We start from the raw sequence: 24,745 nt of genomic DNA on the forward strand, positions 1-24,745 counted from the left end.
TCTCCTAATGCCACTTCCTCAAAACAGACTCGCCAAGGCCATGGTATTTTGTGGAAGAACCACACTCAAGAGGCCAAAGAACCATATGTGGCTCGAGAGCCGCAGTTTACCGACCACAGCTTTGGGGCAAAGAGGAAGAATCAGGGAAAGGAAGTCATTCAGCTCAAAACCAGAGAATCATCATGAATGGATTTGTTGGATAGGAGAGCAAACTGGAGAAAGACTGAGGAGAAAGAATTGATAGGACTTGGTGAATGATTATAGTGGTTATAGACAAAGGAGAGAAATAATTTAAAACATGATCTTTGAGTAGATGTCATGAATAATTGTGGTATTGGGGACAGAAATGGGAGGATTAGCAAGGAGCTAGCTAGCAGTTTGTTGAGATGATGACTTAGATTTGAGTTTGATGTGATTGTGGGTTGACTCAACATTCACTCATTTATCAAACATTTACTAAACACCTATGTGGGAACCCTAATCAGAGTACGCCAGATGTTCAAGGCCAGTTGCATATGCATGTGTAAAAGCAAGGACACAGCATTCTGTATGGACTGTGCAGGCATACCTTTCTATAACCCAAATATTGATGTCACTAGTTGGCAAGAAGCCTCTTTGGTCTAAGTTGATATAGAGATGAGTGACTGACCATCCAGTGCATGGCTGCTTTGTGGGCTGCTTTGAAGAACTACTTTGTCCAATGGCTACTTAGTAGCAATGGCTTCTTCGTCTGCAATAAAGTCTTTCTTATATGCTCATTTCATCTTCCAATACCCAGCACGACCTATTAGGGGCCAAGCACCAGAAGAAATGTAGGGGTTACAAGTATAAAGACACCTAGTCTCAACCCTAGTGGAGTTCTCAGCTTAGTGTGGATCAAGAGGCAATTAAGGACACAGTTATAAGACAATGTAGCGAGTGCTATGACTGCAGAAGCACATGAGGCTGTGAGATAGCATAGAAGAGACACCAACATAGATTTTGGGTGGGCTTTTGGACCCCTTGTTGGGAGCAAGGGGCACAGTAAGTGCTCTAGTTAAGATAAAATAGTTTGTTCAAATATCTGGAGGAGAGACAGCACGGGTTACTCTTAGAACTGAAAGAGTAAGTGTATTTTAGGAGTTGAAAGTCAGACCTTTATGTCAGCTGAAAGATCAGGTCTAGAGAAAGAAATTTGGTGTTTTTCGCATGGAGATAGAATTATGTAGTGGTGAGCTAATGAGGGCCCAAGAATGAGCCTTGCAGCAGACAAATGATCTAGAATTTTGTCATGGAGGAAGAGCAAAAGGAGGATGTGTAGGAGAGGCAGAGACTGAAGAGAAATAGTGCAAGTGGAATACAATATTGAGGCCTCCAGGAATGTAGGGTTGGCTTTGACTCACTAATCTAGCTATTATTAAAATGATGCTAGATTTCAATTTTTAGTACAGGTTTTCATTTAGAAGGTCCAAATAATAATTTACACTTCTAAGCTAGAGATTAACAATGTTATGAATCTAAAGAGAGGGGAAAGAATGTGGGATGTTTCATGTAGCATGTCTGATAAAGTGACTGAGGGAGTGTAGGTCTTTGCTGAATGATTTCAGAAAGTTCTGATGCCCGGCCGGCTTGGCTCAGTGGTTGGACATGGTTCACATATCAACCAGGAGGTCACGGTTCAATTCCTGGTCAGGTTGCATGTCTGGGTTGCAGGCTCTTTCCCAGGAAGGGGGTGTGCAGGAGGCAGCCGATCAATGACTCTCTCATCATTGATATCTCTCTCTCTCTCTCTCCCTCCCTCTCTCTCTCTCTCTCTCTCTCTCTCTCTCTCTCTCTCTCTCTCTCTCTCTCTCTCTCTCTCTCTTTCTCCCTTCCTCTCTGAAATCAATAAAAAAATATATTTTTTAAAGTTCTGAAAAGTGGGATGGCAACTTGTTCCACCTGGCCCGAGGACTGGTCTGATGATCTCTAACAAGCCTTAGGTGGAATAAATCTTATACATCCAGTATATAACCTGCATCTCCTTTTATGACATAGCCTGTGTCTATACAGCAGCAAATAAATGTTTGGGGAAGGAATAAAACTCTGGCATAAGGGTGTGGGTTTTCATTTATGGAACAGATGGTGTGTTCTGCTGTGGAAAGGCCATATGTAATTGATACATAATGTGACAGACTGAAGCAAAAGCAAATTAAGTATTTTAAGACAAGCAGTTAAAAAAAGAAGGCAGAACATGACCCTCAAAAGTGTGCTAAGATTTTGGCTTCTAGCTTGTGTAAAAGCTGGGAACATCCGTGAATAGACAGGATGTCAAAAAAGAACATGCTAAAGAATAGTAATAGGGACACTGGCTCAGGTTATTTTTAAAGATGAAGTTATCTTCTGTCAACTGGGAAGGCTTAGGTTTGTAATGAGTTGGCCTTTTTTACCCTTTCCCTTATCTCCCTGCACTTCCAAGATTCAGTTTCCACATCAAAAAAGCTTTGGATAGCCGAAACCGGTTTGGCTCAGTGGATAGAGCATCAGCCTGCAGACTGAAAGGTCCCAGGTTCGATTCCGTTCAAGGGCATGTACCGTGGTTGGTAGGGGTAGTGCAGGAGGCAGCTGATCAATGTTTCTCTCATTGATGTTTCTAACTCTCTATCCCTCTCTCTTCCTCTCTGTAAAAAATCAAAATATATTTTTAAAAAACAGCTTTGGATAATGACCCTTGTGTCTTTTATTTATTTTAAATCAACTCTGGTGGGCCCTGGCTAGGTGGCTCATTCGGTTGGAGCATAGTCTCATACACCATACAAGGTTGCAGGTTCAATTATCAGTCAGGGCACATATCTAGATTGCAGGTTCTATCCCTGGTCTGGGAGCATACAGGAGGCAACCAATCTGATCGATGTTTCTCACATCGGTGTTTCTCCCTCTCCCTCTTCCTCTCCCTCTCCCTCTCCCTCTCCCTCTCCCACTCCCTGTCCCTCTCCCTGTCCCTGTCGCTCTCCCTGTCCCTCTCCCTGTCCCTCTCCCTGTCCCTGTCCCTCTCCCTGTCCCTGTCCCTCTCCCTGTCCCTCTCCCTGTCCCTCTCCCTGTCCCTGTCCCTGTCCCTCTCCCTCTCCCTGTCCCTCTCCCTGTCCCTGTCCCTCTCCCTCTCCCTCTCCCTCTCCCATCAATTTTTAAAAAACCATATCCTTAGATGAGGATTAAAAGAAAATGTTTTAACAAATTTACTCTGGTTGGATTTGACCTATCATATCTTTTAGATAACAAGAGAGCATACAGACTAGTGAAGTAGGCTTAAGGAAGGGTTCAAAGGGGGTCATTGGGGAAAAGGGGGCATATCTTTAATACTTTCAACAATAAAGATAAATAAATAAAAATTTGAAAGAGAGCATATAGGCACTTGGTGGCAAAACTACATGTTTCCATAGAACAGAAAACTCCACCCTCTTTTAGGCTTCAAGACTTGCTATTTCAGGTAGGTAAGTGTGCTCATATGTGAATACATGTGCCTTCACAGAGCATGACAAATGGAGATCATGGTCAAGTGTATGTCATCAGGGAAATCACTCTATCTTTAATGAAGAGCTGGTATTTTGATGTATAGTTAGGTTTCTTGAGAGAGCCAATGAAAAACTAACCAGAAATAACCTGTATCTAGAAAACTGGGGGGGAAACCCCACACAACCCTTCAGCAATTACTTGAGAGGTTTAGAAAAGCCTTTTTTTTTTTTTTTTTTTTTTTTTTTTTTTTTTTTTTAATGGGATGCTGTCTGGAAAAAGAATAGTCTGTGCCTGATTTTCTCAGAAGTGCAAAACGCCTTTCTCTTTGGGAAGGGTATAAAAGAAGACAGAGGCCAAGTCTATATGACACAAATGAAGTGAAACTTGGGTAAAAATGTCAGCCATGTAGGAGTCTGCTAATTTAGCTAACTTGGGCCTTTTGAAATCTCAGTTATGCAAATAAACCTAATTTTCCCTCACTTTGTGTGATTTAGACATATGTATTATACAATTTTGTGAGAGCTCTAATGATGTAGTCATCTGGAGGGGAAGAGAGTATCATAGTTTTGTAGCTCAAATGGCTTCTCTAACCCTCACACATGGGAAACACAGGAGAACCCAGAGGTAACCTCCTGCAGCAGGAAATGGGAGCTTCATCCTGCTCCCCTTGCCAACCTCCTGTCCCTGTTTCCTCCCAGCAGATATCTCCATTCCAATCTCCCCTGCCACTTTGGCTTTCTCTCACTGTCATAGTTCAACTGTACTGAGAAATATGCATTAATTAGGCTTAGACAGAGAGGGCTTAGCTCAGTCATTAATAGGACTGCACAAGAAAAGAGCAAAATAAACCAACTTTTCAAAACCAAGCAACCAATAGAGATACTTTTTAATATAAGATCATATATATATATATGTGTGTGTGTGTGTGTGTGTGTGTGTGTGTGTGTGTGTGTGTGTATTAGAAACCTGGTGCCTGAAATTCGTGCACAGGGGTGTTTGTCCCTCAGCCCAGCCTACACCCTCTTCAATATGGGACCCCTCAAGGGATGTCTGAGTGCCCGTTTAGGCCAGATCCTACCAGGCAGTCAGACACCCCTCTCACAATCCAAGACTGCTGGCTCCCAACTGCTTGCCTGCCTGCCTTCCTGATTTCCCCTAACCACTTCTGCCTGCCAGCCTGATCACCCCCCAACTACTCCCCTGACAGCCTGATTGATGCTTAACTGCTCCCCTGCAAGCCCAGTCGCCCCCAACTTCTCTCCTCTGCCAGCCTGGTCACCCCTCACTGCCCTCCCCTGCAGGCTTGATCGCTTCCAACTTCCCTCCCTTGCAGGACTGTTCCCTCCCAACTGCCCTCCTCTGCTGGTCATCTTGTGGCAGCCATCTTGTGTCCACATGGGGGCAGCCATCTTATGTGTTGGAGTGATGGTAAATTTACATATTACTCTTTTATTAGATATGATAGAGGCCTGGTACATGGGTGGAGGTCAGCTGGTTTGTCCTGAAGGCTGTCCCAGATCAAGGTGGGGGGTCCCTTGGGGTGTGGGGCTGCCTGGGTGAGGGGCCTATGGTGGTTTTCAGGCCAGCCACGCCCTCCAGTGTCCCAAGCAGAAGTCCTGGGATCTGGGATTTATTTATCTTCTATAATTGAAACTTTGTAGCCTTGAACAAAGGCCAGGGCAGGCCAGGGCTGTGGGAATCTTGGCTTCCTCCATCACTGGGCGCAACTCAAGCCTCCTGCTCTCTCCAGTTCCATGGCTGTTGCCATTTTTGTTGGGATTTATTTATCTTCTAAAATTGAAACTTTTAGCTCTGAGCAGAGGCCAGGGCCAGCCAGAGAAGGCGGGAAGCTTGGCTTCCTCCATTGTCAGGGAAACCCAAGCCTCCTACTCACTGTGTGGCTGCAGCAATGTTGGTTGGGTTAATTTGCATACTCTCTCCTGATTGGCTGGTAGGTGTGGCTTGTGGGTGTAGCAGAGGTATGGTCAATTTGCATCTTTCTCTTTTATTAGTGTAGCTACATGATTGCATGTGTGTAGACATACATACATATACCCATATCATTTTTGTTTACTCAGCCAGAGTATAGACAAGATAATTACTGGGCTAAATCAATAAAACCTATAGTGGCCCAGAATATCTAGTTCTAAGTGATTAGTCAGTACAAGGCATGAGAAGTAAGGGTGTGGAAATATACTGCATAATTGTGTCAGTACCCTGTACAAGGATTCATTATTGAGGATCAATTTCAGTTTCAGAGGTGACTTTAATTCCTTGTAAATGAGTAGGAAGTTAGTAAGTAAATGCTTAGTGTTTTCCTCAAATTATCTCTCATAATATAAGAAAACAGTGGCAAAAAGCCATCAACAGATGGTGTTTTTATTAGCCAAAGATTTATTTTTCAAAGCATTTTCATATTAATGAAGTCAGGTTGAAATTAGAGGCATTTTGTCATTTATAATTGTCTGTTATAAAAAATGTGTTGATCTTCTGCAAATTGCTAGGGGGAAGGATCAAAATAGCCATTTTCCATAATTTTGTGATGGTAACCCAAGGTCCATAGTCTAATCAGACCCCAAATTATGTGCTCGGCCCTAATTTTTGTTTTCAGTGGCTTTACAGAAGCTATGAGTCTCAGTTCTGGGCCATAAATGAGGAACACACGGTAGGGTTCTTAGTCCTTCTCTGCACTATGAATTATTTATAAAATATCAGTTTCATAACAAGTGTTGCAACAGGTTGCATGTACTCATTAGAAAACATTCTCCCCATGGCATCCTATGTTTGAATGGAAACATATTGCAGTTTGAAACACAGATTTCTAATATATCTGTTCTGAGTTCATCAGTCTACATTATGTTTACCTAATACTAGTATGTCAAGATTGCCATTTTTAATACACTGGGTTTCCATTCATCTAGGAATCTGGACCATGCTGCTAGAGATAATCACAAACTGATTGGATCCATTACTAATGCCCACTCTGACTTAAGCTGGGCCTTTTCATCAAACTACAGCTCTATCATATTCATCTTGCTGTCAAACTTTTTAAGAGGAGCCCAGATTTGGAGCCTCCACTTTATCACTACCTCCATACTTAATCCTGTACAGTTTGGCATCTACCTCCAAAAGTCTATTCAAATTCATTTTTCAAAGGTCACCAGTGACTTCTAATTACCAAATCCAGCTGCCTTTCTTGCACGCTCTGTATATGTGACAGTGGTAAATCCTTGACTGAAATGTGTGGTGTTTTTTTTGTTTGTTTGTTTGTTTTTCAATTATCACATTAGCTTGGCCCAGACCTGCATTTCCAACTTCCTTGAACACTGATGCTTTCTTCTAACCAGTGTCCCTGTCCCAGGCTTTTCTATTTCAGTTTGCCCCACATATTGCTGGTAGCTTGATCTCATAACTGAAGTCCTGATTATATCATTATCTTACTCAAAAGCCTTTGGAAAGTCCCCACTGCTTAAAAAATAGGTACAAACTCCTCATCTAGGCATTTAAGACCTTCACAACAGAGCCTTGATTTCCATTTCCAGTCTTGCCTCCCTCCACACACTACTCTCTTGTACCCTCTGTTCTAGCCAAACTCAAAGTCTCTTCCCTGAACATGTCCTATACTTTATTCCATTTTAGTTTTGTTTATGTTATTCCTAGTGCCTGGAATACCCTGCCACCCTCCATCTCTGTCTATTAAAATCCTACTTATCCTTCAAGACTCCTCTTAATCTCACTTCCTCTATCTCAGATCACTGCACCTTGAACAGAGTAGATGTTCAATACCTTTTGTTGTGTTAAATCTCTGAACTGTTGTTTCTTTTTTTCCTCTGACATCTACTTAGCTTAAAGATCATGCCCAAATCAATGATTGCAGCCCTTCTTTTTTCCTTCTTCCCTCTCTGTCCTTGTTAAGGAGAAGGCCACAGTTGAAATGGTCATGGAGTTTAAAGAAGACCAGGGAAACACTGTGCCCAAACCACACACACACAAAAAAGATGGAATAAACTATGAAAAATAACTTCATTGGAACAAAGCCAAAGAAACCAAGAGAGATCTGGCAAAAAGGGAAGCAAAAATTAAGGTGGTTTTCATAATCCAGTTTCAGAACGAGCAAAATCAAACTGCCTAGCCTAGAAATATGCATATCCAGAGGAATATATCTTTTAGGATAGATTCATTGGACAGTGCCAAGGTTACTAAGCATAACAGCTCTTTAGTAGCAAGGGGCCAAGTACATGAATCCTCTCCCCCTTTTCCATTTCTCCTACTGAAAACATGAACTTTGAACAACTACAAACCATAAAAACTGTAGAGACAGCAATGAAGCATCATGGCCAAGGGAAAAAAATGATAGTAGTGTAAGGGCCAGGAAATTGGGGTATTATATTTGGAACAGACTTTGTGAGGGCGTTGGGATGGTGAGTCAGAGAGGAACAGATATTGGGGCACGTCCTGGGGTAGTAGCAGCCACCAGAGCTAAAGACTTGGGAATGGGAAGGAATAAAAAGCTCATTATCAAACTACAGTAAATAAAATTTTATTTTCTTAGATAAGGAATGGGAGAGAGTAGCTGGCTCAACTGAAAATATGCTAAGATCTCTGAGTATTTTTGAACTGTTATATTAAATAGATTTCCAAAGTGCTTCTAATGTATATTTTAAAAGTATCTATATAGTAGTAAGCAGTGATAAGCAATGGCTGTCCTATCTTGATACAGTCAGGCTTTGCTTTTTGAAGTCTGGCGTCTCCAGGGGCTCTTTCTTAGTGCCAAGGAAATGAAACTGACAGATGGTGCTAGATTTTGAGGAATCCCACACTTAAAACACCATATTCTTTTCTGAAGGAATCTACTGATAAATATAAAATGTTATCATCAACAACAACAAATACACACAAAAATCATGGGATTCTGAAGCAAAACCATGACTGAATGCTAGAGACCTGAGTTACAGCCCTAGCTTTGCCATATACTAATTATATGACTGTGGAAAATACTTTACCTCACTCTAAAGCTCACTGTTCTCATATGTAAAATGTTGACCCATCCTACTTCATGGGTTGTTATGATTATTCAATGATATATACGAAAATGTCTAGCATAGTTTCTGGCAAGTAGTAATCATTCACTAAATTATAGTTTTCTCAGTCTACTAATCTGTAAAAGAGATAATAATACATGTCCTCCCGAAACTGGATTGGCTCAGTGGATAGAGCATTGGTCTGTGGACTGAAAGGTCCCGAGTCCGATGCCAGTCAAGGGCATGTATATTGGTTGCGGGCACATCCCTGGTGGGGGGTGTGCAGGAGGCGACTGGTTGATGTTTCTCTCTCATCGATGTTTCTAGCTCTCCAAACCTCTCCCTTCCTCTCTATAAAAAAAATCAGTAAAATATATTTTAAAAAATACATGTCCTACCTATGTTATGGGTATACTATGAGGGCAAAATGAAATATTGACTATGAAGTACTTTAAAAAGTTAAAAATAATACAGAAAACAAAGCAGTCATTAAAGTCCTATATTCACAATGTCATGAATGTCGACTTTTCCCCAACAATGATAGTGTACCAATTGTATAGTATTATCAAGTGCTTAGAAGAGTGCTTAGCCCATAGCAAGTGCTCAATGAATCTTTGAAATAGTGTATTTGCCACCCAGCTAGTGTGGCTCAGTGGTTGAATGTTGGCCCATGCACCAAGAGGTTGCAGGTTCCATTCCTGGTCAGGGCACATGCCTGGGGTTGCGGGCCCGATCCCTGGTGTGAGGCATGCAGGAGACAGCTGATTAATGATGTTTCTCTCATCATTAATGTTTCTCCCTCTCTTCCTCTGCAGTCCTTCTCTCTCTCTAAAATCAATAAAAACATTTTTTTAAAAGGAAATAGTGTATTTGCTGACTGACATGGTATTGGTTCTCAAGCTCATTGAATGTTCTTTCCCCCCCCTCTTACCCTTTTCCCTCTTGCTTCACACTCTGCGATGACAGCAAACTCTAGAGATGAACCTCACCAACCTGGTTAAGCGTAACAGCGAACTAGAAAATCAAATGGCCAAGCTAATACAGATCTGCCAGCAGGTTGAGGTATGTAACAGAAATATTTGTGATTTCTAATATTTGTGATTTCTTCAGAGGACCTGTATTGATTTTTTTTGGGGGGGTAGGGGACTTGAATTATTCATTTGTTTGTTTGTTTGCTTGTTTATATATTTATTGGCTTAAGCCCGTAACCTTTTTCACCCAGCCTCACAACCTCCCTCCCCTGTAAAAGCTGTCAGTCTGTTCCCTGTACATATGAGTCTGTTTCTATATTGTTTGTTAGTTTATTTTGTTCATTAGATTCTACATAAAAGAAAACATCATATGGTATTTATCTTTCTCTGACTGGCTTATTTCACATAGCATAATATTCTCCAGGTCCATCCATGTTGTCAGAAAAGGTAAGATTTCCTTTTTTTTATGGCTGAATAGTATTCTATTGTATAAATGTACCACAGCCTTTTAATATAATCATCTACTGATGGCACTTGGGCTGCTTTCAAATATTGGATATCTATACTAATAAAAGCGTAATATGCTCATTAGACTGGGAGACTGAACATCTTCCTACCGTTCCATTTCCTTCCAGAGAAAGCCACGGTGGTGGGGACTGAGGCAGAGGTGGATAGGGGCGATCAAGCCAGTAGGGGAGGGCAGTTGGGGGCCATGAGGCCAGCAGGGGAGCATTTAGGCAGTGATCAAGCCAGTAGTCACGCAAGTGATTAGAAGCCAGTGGTCCTGGATTGTGAGAGGGATGTCTGATTGCCGGTTTAGGCCCCATCCCACAGTCAGACATCCCCTGAGGGGTCCCAGATTGAAGATGGTGGATCCTGGGCTGAGGGGACCCCCCAGTGCAAGAATTTTGTGCACCAGGCTTCTACCCTGTTTCCCCGAAAATAAGACAGTGTCTTATATTAATTTTTGCTCCCAAAGATGCGCTAGGTCTTATTTTCAGGGGATGTCTTATTTTTCCATGAAGAAGAATACGGTGCACACTTATTCTTAAATGAAAATAAAGGAAATTTATTACCTGTATACGGTACAGTAGTATGGTAGTTGTCAACACAAACCAGACAAACTGAATCCTACAGTATCAAGAATTTACTCATTTATTCAATGACAATCATGTCATCATCTTCTGGAACATCATCATAACAATCCAATTCCTGAATTTCCTGGTGAATTTCTTGTGACTCCATTTCTTTCAGAATCAGTGGACCAAATCTCTCATGTTTAGCCTAGGGGGGCCTTATTTTCAGGGGGAGCCTTATATTTCACTCAGAAGGAAACCTGTAAGTAGGTCTTATTTTCGGAGGATGTCTTATTTTCAGGGAAACACTGTACCATTAAGGTCAGAGAAGATGCTTGATATGATTTTAATCTTCTTAAATTTATTGAGACTTGTTTGTGTCCAAATATGTGATCTATCCTAGAAAATGTTGCATGTGTACTTGAAAAGAATGTATATTCTACTGCTTTAGGGTGAAATGCTCTGAAGCTATTAACTAAATCCATCTGATCTAGTGTGTCATTTATACATGCTATTCCCTTTTTGGTGTTTTGTCTTGAAGATCTATCCATTGCTGTCAATGGGGTGTTAAAGTCCCCTACTATTATTGCCTTACTGTCAATCTCTCATGTTATGTTCATCAACATTTCTAGGTGCTCGTATGTTGGATCCATATATGTTTACAAGGGTTATATCCTCTTTTTGGGTTGCTCCCTTCCTCAAAATGTAGTGTCTTTTTGTCTTATACTATAGCTTTTGTTTTAAAGTCTATTTTTTCAAATATAAGTATTATTACTCCAGCTTTTTTCTCCTTTCCATTTGTATAAAGTATCTTTTTCTATACACCTACTTTTAGTCTGTGTGTATCTTTCATTTGAAATAGGTCTCTTGTATATAGCATATATATGGGTCTTGGGTCTTGTTTTCTTATCCATTCATCTACCCTATGTCTTTTAATTGGATTATTTAATCCATTTACATTTAAAGTGGTTATTGTTAGGTTCATAATTATTGCCATTTTATTCTTTTAACTATGTCCTTGTATTCCTCCTTCCCAGCACCCCCCCCCTCCTCCTTCTTTTCACCCCCTCGTTTTCCTCTTCCTCCTCGTCCTTCTTCTTCTTTTTCTTTAATAAGGCCCTTTAACATTTCTTGTAATTCTGGTTTTGTGGTATCCAACTCATTTAACTTTTTCTTGTTGAAGAAGCTCTTTATTTCTCCCTTAATTTTATATGATAGCCTTACTGGGTAAAGTAGCCTTGGTTATAGGTCCTTGCTTTTTATCACTTTGAATATTTCATGCCAATTCCTTCAGGTCTGAAATGTTTCTATGGAAAAATCCATTGACAGTCTTATGGGAACTCCCTTGGAGGTAACTGTCTTTTTGTTTCTGCTTTTTAAATTCTCTCTTTGTCCTAACCTTTGCTATTTTAATTATGATATATCTTGGTATATGGCTCTTTGTGTTCATCTTGTTTGGGACTTTTGTGCTTCCTAGACTTGTGTGTCATTTTCCTTCACTAAGTTAGGGAAGTTTTATCATTATTTCTTCAGATAGGTTCTTGATCCCTTTGTCTCTTCTTTTTCTGGTATTCCTATGATACAGATGTTGTTATACTTCATGGTGTCCGAAATGTTCCATAAGCTATCCTCATTTAAAAAATTATTATTATTATTATTATTATTATTATTATTATTTGCTTCTCTGATTGGATGTTTTTCTCTAACTTGTCTTCCAAATCAGTGATTCAATTATCTGCTTCCATTGCCAACCTAGTGTTTATTCCTACTAGTATAGTCTTCATTTCTGATTGTTCCTTTGTTATGATTTCCCTGTCCTTTTTCATGTTCTTGAGCATCTCTTATAAATTGTTTGCCTCCATTTCATTTAGCATGAAATTTTTTTTCTGGAGATTTCTCTGGTTCTTTCATTTGGAGCATGTTTCTTTGTTTCCCTAATTGGCTGCCTCTTTGTGTTTGTTTCTATGTATTAGATTGATCTTCTATGTCTTGGTGAGGTGGTCTTACATAAAGTAGGTATCCTGTAGAGTGCAGTAGTACACTTTCCTTGATAACCTGATCTGGGTACTTCAGGAATGTCTCTTGTGTGTGTTATTTGGGCCCTCCTGTAATAATTGAGTCTTGATTGCTATTGGCCTGTTTGTCTGTGGGATTGACCCTTGGGCTAGCTGATTGTGAGGCTCAATGTCAACCACAGCATGTGAGCTGCTGTGCAGGTGCTGACCACACAAAGCAGAGCTTGTTTCAGCAGGGTCTTGCACCTGCCATAATATCTCTTTGAATATGCATACTACTTGTAAAGCTTATTGGATCCTGCTCAGAGATTTTTTGAAGTTGGCTATTGGGTAAATTGGTTCTGGTGTTTTTGGTAAGGACTCTGGTGCAGGTCAATGCCAGAGCTGTCTATGACTGGCCCTGGGCTACCCGTTTGGAACTATAAGCAATCCACAGTTTGAGGTTGCCTCTGCTGGACCTGGCTGTACCAAGCTGCACACCAAGGCCAGCTTTCATCAGCAACGAGCCAGGGGGCAGGTCAGCAAAAGTTTGAAGGCATTCTGAAATCCGTCTCCACCTGCCTCCACCTGCCTGCTTCCTGTTAGGCTTAGTCACTGAAAGAGCCTCTGGCGTTACTCGAGTTTCTTGAGGTAGGATCTCAGTGAGTCACCAGGTAGGAGCGAGTGGTATTTACCAGACTGATACATGTTCAAGCTCATTGTTAGTGCTGGGTGTTAGGCCACTCAGCGTATGTCCCTGTTTATACCAAATCTAGCTACCTCCCACTGTGTGCTCACACATCTTTGTGTTAGGGTGGGATCTCAGGGAGTTATCAGGGCAAGGTCTTCAGAGTTTATCAGGTCCTGACAGACCTAGATCTGGCAGGGTGAAGGGAGGGCTCTGTACTGGTCAGGCATGTGAGGGAAAAACAGTTGCTTCCCTAGAACCACACAGCTCAGTCTGTCCTTGATTCTGCTAGGTGGAGCCAAGCTCAGCAGGGTGGGGCCTCTAGGAGTAAGGAGGATGGGGTTAGTGGATGGCCAGTGAGTGGGAAGTGCTGGCCAGGCTTCAGGGAAGATGTAGAATGTAGCCCTGCTCCAGAGCCCCATAACTTAGCCCGTTCTGAATTTTACCTAGTCCTCCTCAGGATGGAGCTATCAGAAATTGGGCAGGTGGGGTTGCTGGGAGCCTGGAGGGTGCTATTAGCACTCTCTTGGGGGCATCAGTCAGGTTCACAGGTGGGTGAAGTACTCGTCCCCACCCCAAAGCCACACAAGTCTGTCACTGACACCCCATGAATCTGCCCAAACCTCAACATCCCAGCCTAGGCAGCTGACTCCTCAGCAGGGTATAAGATCTGCAGGGTGGGTCAAGAAGAAGTCCAAAGGGTGGGGCTATTGCTTTCCCTCAGGTAGATGCCACATAGAGGGTAGTGCTCCATCCAAAAAAATGGCTTCTCTGGTATGGGAAAGGGACTCAGCATAGGAATCCTGGCAGCTATCTCTTCAGCTCTCTCCTCAGAGTCATAAACACCAAACTCCCCATTCTACTCTAATCTGTTACCTCTCACTCCGATGGAGCAGAGAGTAAGCAACTATGAGTGTGCCAGGGATCTTTTCCCAGCTTTAAAAAGGGGTCAGCATTCTGGAGAAAGGGGCTGCGCATAGATGATTAAAGAGTCCAGAGACAAAAGATAATTTTGAAAGGCTTTGGGGGGCCGAAACCGGTTTGGCTCAGTGGTAGAGCATTGGTCTGTGGACTGAAAGGTCCCAGGTTTGATTCCGGTCATGGGCATGTACATTGGTTGCGGGCACATCCCTGGTAGGGGGTGTGCAAGAGGCAGCTGGTCGATGTTTCTCTCTCATCGACGTTTCTAACTCTCTATCTCTCTCCCTTCCTCTCTGTAAAAAAATCAATAAAATATATTAAAAAAAAAAAGAAAGGCTTTGGGGGTCAGAAGAGCTTAAGCTAAAAGGAGCTAAAGACTCTCCCTTGACCAATTATTCAACATGATTTATCCTAAGGCAAGGTGGAAATATAAACTCCAAAGGGTAAGGTATCAAAGGGTACAGAAGCATTGTCAGTTTGGAGAATAGCCTACAGTAGGGGTGTCGAACTCAATCAGAGAAGGGGCCAAAATCTAAAATCCAGCCTAAATCGCGGGCCGAATGGTTTACTGAACAGTCATAAACTGTCATTGTGATGGAAACGCAGCGGAGTGCAGTGATGACAGCACTGTGCGGGCCACATTGCAAGGCCTGGCGGGACGGATTTGGCCCGCGGGCCTTGTGTTTGACACATGTGGCCTACAGCTATTCAGGTTTTTGGCCAACAGGAGGCAATAAAATGCCCTAAACTGTCTGGCAGTTAACACTCCTATTCAGGTTTGGGGGAAGTGCCATTTAGCCATTTCCAACAGGTAAATTATATATGTGGCTCACTCTTGTTGAGCCCCCCAAATCCCATCAACCTTTTGATGGAACTCTTGTTATTATTACATGCTGAAATTGGTTCTCGGCATGAGTGAAATATTGTGTATTGGCCCTTTAAGAGTGTGCCTGTTCCAATATTCCTCATGAACATAGATGCCAAAATCCTCAACAAAATTCTAGCAAATCGGCTCCAGCAGAACATCACAAAGATCATATACCATGACCAAATAGGATTTATTCCAGGAATGCAAGGATGGTACAGTATCTGCAAATCAATAAATGTGATATATCACATAAACAAATTGAAAGATAAAAATCATATAGTTATATCAATTGATGCAGAAAAAGCATTTGATAACATCCAACACCCTTTCCTGATAAAAACTCTCAACAAGGTGGGAGTACAAGGATCATACCTCAACATAATAAAAGCTATATATGATAAACCCATAGCCAACATCATACTCAATGGGCAAAAACTAAAACAATTTCCTCTGAGAACAGGAATAAGACAGGGATGCCCACTTTCACCACTTCTGTTTGACATAGTACTGGAAGTACTAGCCATTGCAAATAGACAAGAAGAGGAAATAAAAGGCATCCAAATTGGAAAAGAAGAAGTAAAGTTATCCTTATTTGCAGATGACATGATATTGTATATAAAAAACCCAAAAGACTCCATTAAAAAACTAATTGACTTAATAAATGAATTTGGCAATGTAGCAGGATACAAATTAACGCCAAGAAATCCATGGCATTTCTATCCACCAACAGTGAAATTACGGAAACAGAGACTAAAAAAGCAATTCCATTTACCATCGCACCAAAAAAACTAAGATACCTAGGAATAAATTTAACTAAGGAAGTAAAGGACCTATTTGCGGAAAACTACACGACACTGAAAAAAGAGATAGAGGAAGATGTAAACAGATGGAAGAACATACCATGTTCATGAATTGATAGAATCAACATCATCAAAATGTCCTTACTTCCTAAAGCAATCTGTAGGATCAATGCACTCCCCATTAAAATACCAATGGCATATTTCACTGACCTAGAAAAAACTCTCAAAAAGTTCATTTGGAACAACAAAAGACCCCGAATACCCACAGCAATGCTGAGAAAGAAGAGTAAAGTAGGAGGGATCTCAATACCAGACTTCAGGTTGTATTACAAAGCCACTGTTCTCAAAACAGCCTGGTACTGGCACAAGAACAGACATATAGATCAATGGAATCGAATCAAGAACCCAGATATCAACCCAAATCACTATGCTCAATTAAATTTGTCAAAGGAGGCACGAATATACAATGGAGTCAAGACAGTCTCTTCAATAAATGGTGTTGGGAAAATTGGACAGACACATGCAAAAGAATGAAACTAGATCACCAACTTACACCATATACAAAAATAAACTCAAAATGGATACAGGACTTAAACATCAGACGGGAAACCATAAAAATACTAGAAGCATCCACAGGCAGCAAAATCTCAGATGTATGCCAAAAGAACTTCTTCACTGATACTGCTCCTAGGGCAATGGAAGCTAAAGAGAAAATAAACAAATGGGACTACATCAAAATAAAAAGCTTTTTTACAGTAAAAGAAACCATCAACAAAACAACAAGAAAGCCCACTGTGTGGGAAAACATATTTGCAAATGTTACCACTGATAAAGGTTTAATCTCCAACATCTATAGACAGTTTATACAACTAAATAAAAGGAAGATGAATGATCCAATTAAAAAATGGGCAATGACAGGCTGGGAGCAACCAGGCCCGGAGCAGCCGGGTCCAGAGCAGCCGGGTCGGGAACAGCCAGGCCCAGAGCAGCACCAACCAAGCCCAGAGCAGCAAGGACCGGAGCGGCTGTGCCCGGAGCAGCAGCTGTCAGGCTGGGAGAGGCCAGGCTCGGAGTGGCCAGGCCCTGAGCAACAGCTGCCAGGCCAGGAGCAGCCAGGTCGGGAGCGGCAGTGGCCAGACCCAGAGCAGCTGGTTGTGGAACGGACCAGAGCAACAGAGGCCAGGCCCGGAGCAGCCAGGCCCAGAACAGCTCACTCCTCGCCTGCCCCCGCACCAGGGCTGCCTCAAAGACATGGCTGGAAACTTTTGGGGGAACTTGAAGGTCTGCTGAATCAAGTGATGAAGGCTTGGATCTGGATGTGTTGAGTTAGTATAGCGCTGGGTTGTTGATCTGTGAGTGCCTTGTGTGGGGCCTGGATGAGGTTGGTTGATCTATTTGGAAATGTCTTTTGTGTGGGGTGTATCCTTGGGCATGTGGAGGTGTTATTGATTTGAGAAAATGCTAAGTAACTGATTTGCTATCTGAAAGGTTTAAAGTTCTGAAAGTTTAAGGTCTCTTGCCAAAAAGAGGTTTTAAAGCTAACACCTTAATTTTAATGGAGAAAGGGAATGACAAGCCCTTCCCACCCAGAACAGGTAATCCAATTCCAACCAGCAGCTATGTTTAAACAATGTGTCCATTTACACTTGACTGGCTACACCTTTTGATAGCCTAAGGGCAAGTTTACATGTAAACAAGTTTGCTCTCAACTCCCGGGGCGGAAAAAAAACAAAAACAAGGTTTAAAATTATTAGATTTTAAAATTTATTCTTAGAAGTGTAAACTTTATTAATAAAAAACAGCAACAAAAGAAAAAGGAGATTGAAAAACCTGATGAACAATGATAGCTGTTCATTGTGGTAGAGTCAGCAATATGGGAGGGGAGTGGACTGACTGTTTTTGGGGAAAGGGAGGGAGGAAGAGACTGAACATAAACTGTGCACCTATGGATGAGGACAATGGGGGGTTGGGAGGGGGCGGAGGGTGGGGTGGGAACCTGGTGGAGGGGGGAAGAAATGAGGAACCTTTGTAATAATATGAACAATAAAGATTGATTTAAAATAAATAAATAAATAAATAAATAAATAAATAAATAAAAAATGGGCAACGGACCTAAATAGAATCTTTTCAAAAGAAGACAGAAGGCCAAAAGGCACATGAAAACATGCTCAAAGTCTCTAATTATCCAACAGATGCAAATCAAAACAACAATGTGGTACCATCTCACACCTGTCAGAATGGCCAACATCAACAAATCAACAAACAAAAGTGTTGGCGAGGTTGCGGAGAAAAAGGAACCCTAGTGCACTGCTGGTGGGAATGCAGACTGGTGCAACCACTGTGGAGAACAGTATGGAGTTTCCTCAAAAAACTGAAAATGGAACTCCCATTTGACCCAGTAATCCCACTCCTAGGAATATATCCCAAGAAACTAGAAACACCAATCAGAAAGGATATATGCACCCCTATGTTCATAGCAGCACAATCTACAATAGCTAGAATTTGGAAACAGCCTAGGTGCCCATCAGCAGATGATTGGATCAAAAAAACAATGGTACATCTACACAATGGAATACTATGTTGCTATAAAAAAGAAGGAATTTCCATCATTTGCAACAACCTGGATGGAATTGGAGAACATCATGCTGATTGAAATAAGCCAGTCAATGAAAGAGAAACACCACATGACCTCACTCATTTATAGATAATAAAGAACGTTGTAAACTGATGAACCAAAAGATAGATATAGAGACAGTAAAGCAACAAGTAGACTGTCAAATTACAGCAGGGAGGGTAGGGAGATCTGGGGGAGATAATAGATGCATATAAGTACAACCAATGGACACAAAACTCTGGGGAGGGGGGGTATGTATGGGAGGGGGGGCAATGTTAAATTATGTACACAGATAATACATGAATAAAAAAATGGGGAAAAAATAAATGTTTACACTTAAAAAAAAAAGAGTGTGTCTGTTTCTCTGGCAGACTACTGTCGGACAGAATCTGTGCTCATTTTCACAGATATTATCTGGGTGCCTCTTCCCAGCTCTGGTGCTCTGGGCTAGAATGCCTTTCTTGGGATTTAGACTCCATGCTTCTCAGGGGGAACCCCTCTCCCCCGCCCCACAGCTGAGATATCCATCTGGAAGCTAGGCCAAATGCCCAAAGGAGCAGGGCAAGCCTTCTTTGCATCTCTGCCTTTCCTGTCATCTCTTCTGTAAATCCATAGTTATGAGTTCTCTTCAGCTAGTTTTTGGTTGGATATTCATGATAACTCTTCTATAATTTAATTATCATTCTAGTTTGATTCTTTAAGATGAGTGTTGCTTCCACCTACACTGCTGCCATATTGGATCCCAGCAATCAGTCAAGTATTGGGTTTCTTAAACTAGGGTATACTTGTATGATGTACTTGTATGATAGCAATTTAATCATTGTTGCACACTCCATTTGTGGAAGAGAGTGGTGCTTAATGTAGGGTACATAAGATATCAGTTAAACCTGTTATGAGATTGTGCAATGGGGTCTGGAGTTTAGGGAGAAGCATAAGGATTAGAAAGAAAGAATTCTGGAATGTGAGTTGGAAAACTGGACTCTAGACTTAATTTTGCCATTAACTGGTATTATAAGCTTTAATAAGTCATTTAGTCTCTCAGCTTTGTCCTTTCATATAAAATGAGCAGTTGAACTGACTATATGACCTTTGATGTCTCTCCCAGATTTCACAGGTGAATGGTTACTTTATTTTCTCCTTTTTCTTTTCAGTCTCATCCTTTCCCGGGGGGAGAAATAAAACAGAAGGCATTTTAGAGTGGTTTTCAGATCATCAGAGTCACTCTATGTTCCACTATATCAAAGCTTCTGATTATGCTGTTAGATTACAGTATAATAATCCCACACTGGTGAAAAGACAAGGAAGTATTGTAAGTAGGAGACAAAATAAGGAATCCCTTGGTTTAGAATTTGCATGATTGAAAGTGGGGTAACAGCTAATAGTGGATAAATTCTGGTTAGAAATTATAATAACCACCTTTTTCACTCTCATAAAAATAACTATTAAATATAGAGCAATTTGTAGTCAAATTAGAAAAATAAGCAATTAATTTTCATTATTTGTTCACTTTAGGAGCTCTATGACATCTTATCCTACACCTGGAAATCTTGTCTCTCTATCCAACCAAATGCCCTGTTCCAACATTTCCCAGCCCATTGTGCTAAACATACCTTTTAAATTCAGAAGCCTTCTCTTTTCAAGTGGCAAGGAGCTGGTCTCATAAAACAATGCATCATTGTGTTAATAGAGGAGGACTCATTCTTGCCCTTTAGGTAAAAGGTGATATTTTAACAGCACCTTTCTGAAGTTAGTACTCCTGCTTAGTCTTCACCCCTTCAAGGGCTGACATTAGTGCTTATAAATGTAAGCAACGTAGGAGGGAAGAGCAGCCCCATCATGAACCAGCAAGGGAGGTGTTTAAGAGGCTCCTTTAGGGATGCTTATTAAATCCATCCTGTAGGCCATTGTCTGCTCTGGCACACAGAAGTTAACCTTTTGATAATATCTGTGCATGACATTGTACCAGTTACAAAGAAAAATGGCATGGATATAGTATTTACTTTGGAGGGCTTACACAGTACCCACATCCACCCTGATGTGGATACACATGTGTAGGAAATATAGACAACGGAATAAAAATGTTAACAGTTGGGAAAGATTCCTGGAATACTGCATTAAATGCCAAGAGTGAAAGTATATTTGGGGAGTTAACTTCATGATCTATTCAGTTTAAAATGCTATTTTAACATTGGCTCTATACAAGATAACTTATGGAAGACCATTGGCTGCCCCCTATTACACCACCTGTTCTGAAAGGTTAGGGATGTGCCCTAAACTTCCCCGCAATAATAGGGTGAATCCAGGGTACTTATTACTACTATACTCATTCAACACAGAGCCTGTGAGTCCAGAAGGCTTCAGGACCAACACACACATTAGAAATGCAATTAAAGAAAGAACTTGGGACTTCGTAAGTGCTTATAAATACTTTATAAATAAATAAATAATAGCATACTGTCCATCATGAGAGCCAGACAGTGAAGGGTGATATGACAGTTTTTAAGTTTTTCTAATCCAGATTTGTCTATAAAAATGATTATATTCATAGTGTAAATCAGGCATTTCACATTAGGTGGGGGTGGAGGACACAAGCTGAGGCACTTCTGAGAAAACTCTTTTCCTGCCAAACCTGTTCCTCTTCCTTATTGTCTGCAAATGTTTTTGTCACAGATTGACTTTTCATAAAGGGACCATAAATACTGCCTCCCTCTCCTGGTTCTTTTTCCCTGTTCTCTATTCTCTTCAGAAAGTAAACAAAGCTGCAGTCTTCCTATTATTACAGAAACAAAGATTAGGATCACTAGAGATTTGTTAGCTGAAATCTTTGGTAATGCAGCCTATTGTAGATGCTGCCCAGCTTCCAGAATTTAGTGGAAAGGCAGTTAGAAATTTTTCTATCCCAAGACTCCATTAATCTGGTTAAGGAAGGACATGCTTTGACCTTGCTACTCTGGCCACTTGATCTCTATATATAGTTCTTTGTCCTGTCTCATCAGGCATCCTTTGTTTATATTTCCAAAGGAAATCTCTGTTTAATGCATAGCCAAAGCAAAATATATACTAACAGATGACTTTTTTTTTTTTTTTGGCTTCCAAGACTGTATAGTTTTGTGAGTAATTAGCATTCCAGAAAATACTGAGGGAAAGAAAAATAGTTAAATACTTTGTAATTAGTCAGTCAACATTTTTTGAGCAAGAACTATGTTCTCACTGTGGTGAGCAATTTGACAACTACAAAAGAAATACTTCTGATGGCCTCCAGGAACTTTTACTCTACCCTGTTTACCCGAAAATAAGACAGTGTCTTATATTAATTTTTTCTCCCAAGTTGCGCTAGGTCTTATTTTCAGGGGATGTCTTATCTTTCCATGCGCTAGGTCTTATTTTCGGAGGATATCTTATTTTCGGGGAAACACGGTAGCTAGTGAAAACGCAGTGACTAGTGAGAAAGAGGAATATTTAAAAAGCAGCATGCAGAACAGTGTAGGGTTCAAGTGAATATAATGTAACTCTTCCAATTTTACTTATTTAGTTTTACTGTTAATTTTTAGAGCACTGAGCATATCAAAGCACTTTCCTGGCTATTTTGTGTGTCATCTGTTTTTCTCCCTTTCAGAACTGCTATAGTACCATGGGAGCTCCATTGGGCAGATCAGTTTCTTTCTGACTCTTCTCAAGCCTTTTATGGAGCTGGGTGGCACTGATCTTTAGCATTAAGATAAAGAAGAAACAAAGGAGACGAGTTGGAAGAGAGGGAGAGACTTTCAGTAATTGGGGATATTTCAGTTTTTGGTCTTGCCACTAGGTTTTAGCTTCAATAGCTTTTAGAAGTTATTCTATTTAGAGTTCAAACTGTAGGTGGCTTGGTGGTCTCTCTTTCTGCTCCAATTGCTCACTGAAAGGGGATTTGGTTTGAGAAATGTAAGAATCAAGCCTGACTGATTCTCTAAGCATAAAAATAGATATTTAAATAGAAATTAATTTTTTACTAGTAATCTGCTAATGGATCATTTCAGCAGATGATCCTTAAATATTTTAGAATGCTCCAGCTAAAGGAAAGAATAGAATTTAAGTCACCATTCAGGTGAGAGAGACCACGGTCCAGCCTAAGGCAGTGGCAGAAGGGTTAGGGAGGAGGTTATGCATTCAAAACACTTCTAGAATGTGGATTCAGTACTACTTGGTAATCAGTTAGATGCAGTGGATGAAGCGTGAGAAAATAGTAAGATGACCCTGCCCACTAAGCCAACGTGATGATGAGATGCCAGCATGATCTCCCAAATACTATTGGTGTGAATTATCCTAACCCCTTCAAGGCTAAGAAGACACTAATAGTCACACACCAGCTGTTATTATTTTCCACCACAGCCTTACAGGCCACTGGGTTTGGCAAAACTCACATACTAGTAGAAACAAAGACCTTCTAACTGTCTGTTGTTAGCCAGGCTACGTGACAGCAAACTCCGAACTGTCAGAAGTGATGTTTCCACTGTATCCTGGCTGCCCTGGAAGTTGACCCTCCATTTTTTGTACAATGTCCTCTATCATGAATGTAGAATAAAAGTTGGTTTTGAACATTTTTATCCCCCCCCCCCAAAAAAAAAAGAAAATAGCAAAATGATTCACAGGTTTCTGGCTTGAGTGACTGAATGGATATGTTGCTTTTAACTAGGTTAGTAAATAGAGTTCTTTTTAGACATGTGAGGTTTGTTGTGCTGTGGGTAGAGAGTTAAGTAGAAAATGCCGAGTATGCAGATCACTGGCTAGACTGGGAGATCAGGAAAGAGGTCTGGGAAAGGAATGAAGACTTGGGAATCAGCATCGAAGTAGCACTTAGAGCCACAGAGAATGTGTAGAATGGCCGAAACCGGTTTGGCTCAATGGATAGAGCGTCGGCTTGGGGACTGAAGGGTCCCGGGTTCGATTCCAGTCAAGGGCATGTACCTTGGTTGTGGGCATATCCCCAGTAGGGGGTGTGCAAGAGGCAGCTGATCGATGACTCTCTCTCATCGATGTTTCTAGCTCTCTATCTCTCTCCCTTCCTCTCTGTACAAAATCAATAAAATATATAAAAACATAAAAAAAGAGAGAATGTGTAGAATGAAAAGAATGCCTAGAACAGATCAGTACAATTGTTTGTCAAACTGACCTTCCAAAAATAAATGGGAAGACTGTGAAGCCTTCTATGAGATTACTAGGGGACAATATTTTAAAAATTGAATATCAGAAGTAATTATTGATTTGTGGAAATAATCAACATTTTAGAGTACTTTAGAGACTAAGAATAAGTAATGTTTATTTATTTCATTTATTTTATTTATTTTTAATTTAACTTTGTATGTATTTTTTTAAAATATATTTTTATTGATTTTTTACAGAGAGGAGGAGAGAGGGATAGAGAGCTAGAAACGTCGATGAGAGAGAAACATAGACCAGCTGCCTCTTGCACACCCCCTACCGGGGATATGCCCGCAACCAATGTACATGCCCTTGACCGGAATCAAACCTGGGACCTTTCAGTCCGCAGACCGATGCTCTACCACTGAGCCAAACCGGTTTTGGCATAAGTAATGTTTATTGATGGTTTCTTATATTGGAAGTAAATACATTATACTATTAACCCATTTAATCCTCACAGCAGCTCTATGAGGTAAATACTGTTTTATTCCTGCTTTACAGATAAAGATAATGAAATGCAGAGAGACTGAAGTGATTTGCCAAGGTCATGCCACTAGGTAGCAGAGTGGGGATTTGAATCCGGGTACTTTAACTCAGGAGCCTGTACCCTTAACCACCCTATGGCATTTCCTTTTGTTAAGTTAAGGGACACACCACTTGGATGTCCCTTGTTCCTCATCAGTCGTTCCTGACCCATCTCATAAGGAGACTTGTAGTGAGTAAGGGATATGAAACAGGAATGTGAATTCTGGAAGAGAGCAAAAAAGAAACAGAGCAGAAGGGAGAAAGTAAATCAACAAAACAGAGGATTGAGATGGCAGAGGAGGAGAAGCTTTCAAAGTGTGGAAGGTTTGAAGGTGAAGAGAGGTAGAGCAATAGTATCGTTTTGAAGTGCAGAAAAATCTGACTTACAAACACAATATTCCAGTTGTTTTTTCTGTTACTGGGTAGCTAACAGCAGAAGTTACTAGATCCACTGACTCAAAACACATATGTTTCATCTTTTATTTGGTTTCCAGCCACCTCTCCAGTCCAGGGACCTCTTCCAAGCTCCAAAGGTTCAGTTTCTACAACTCCCTCTTCCTAGAAATATAGTTTCTGGAACACAGTGTGCTGTGACAGCTTTGCAGTTGGGCAGACAGG

At 40.9% G+C, this 24,745-nt stretch overlaps 1 protein-coding gene across 9 annotated transcripts in view; it reads left to right on the forward strand.

Annotated features, from left to right (window-relative positions):
• MID2 (midline 2) overlaps nucleotides 1-24,745 on the forward strand; it is a 113,033-nt gene that overhangs the window by 26,239 nt on the left and 62,049 nt on the right. For 8 of the 9 annotated variants that reach the window (XM_045570478.1, XM_045570483.1, XM_036460708.2 and 5 more), the window contains exon 3: nucleotides 9,459-9,554. The exons of the other annotated variant lie outside the window; for it this stretch is intronic. In XM_045570478.1, the coding sequence (XP_045426434.1) occupies nucleotides 9,459-9,554 (96 nt within the window). The remainder of the gene's footprint in view (nucleotides 1-9,458; nucleotides 9,555-24,745) is intronic. 9 annotated transcript variants of the gene reach the window in all.

Source organism: Pipistrellus kuhlii, unplaced genomic scaffold (genome assembly GCF_014108245.1).
Source record: "Pipistrellus kuhlii isolate mPipKuh1 unplaced genomic scaffold, mPipKuh1.p scaffold_m20_p_33, whole genome shotgun sequence".
Taxonomy (NCBI): Eukaryota; Metazoa; Chordata; class Mammalia; order Chiroptera; family Vespertilionidae; genus Pipistrellus; species Pipistrellus kuhlii.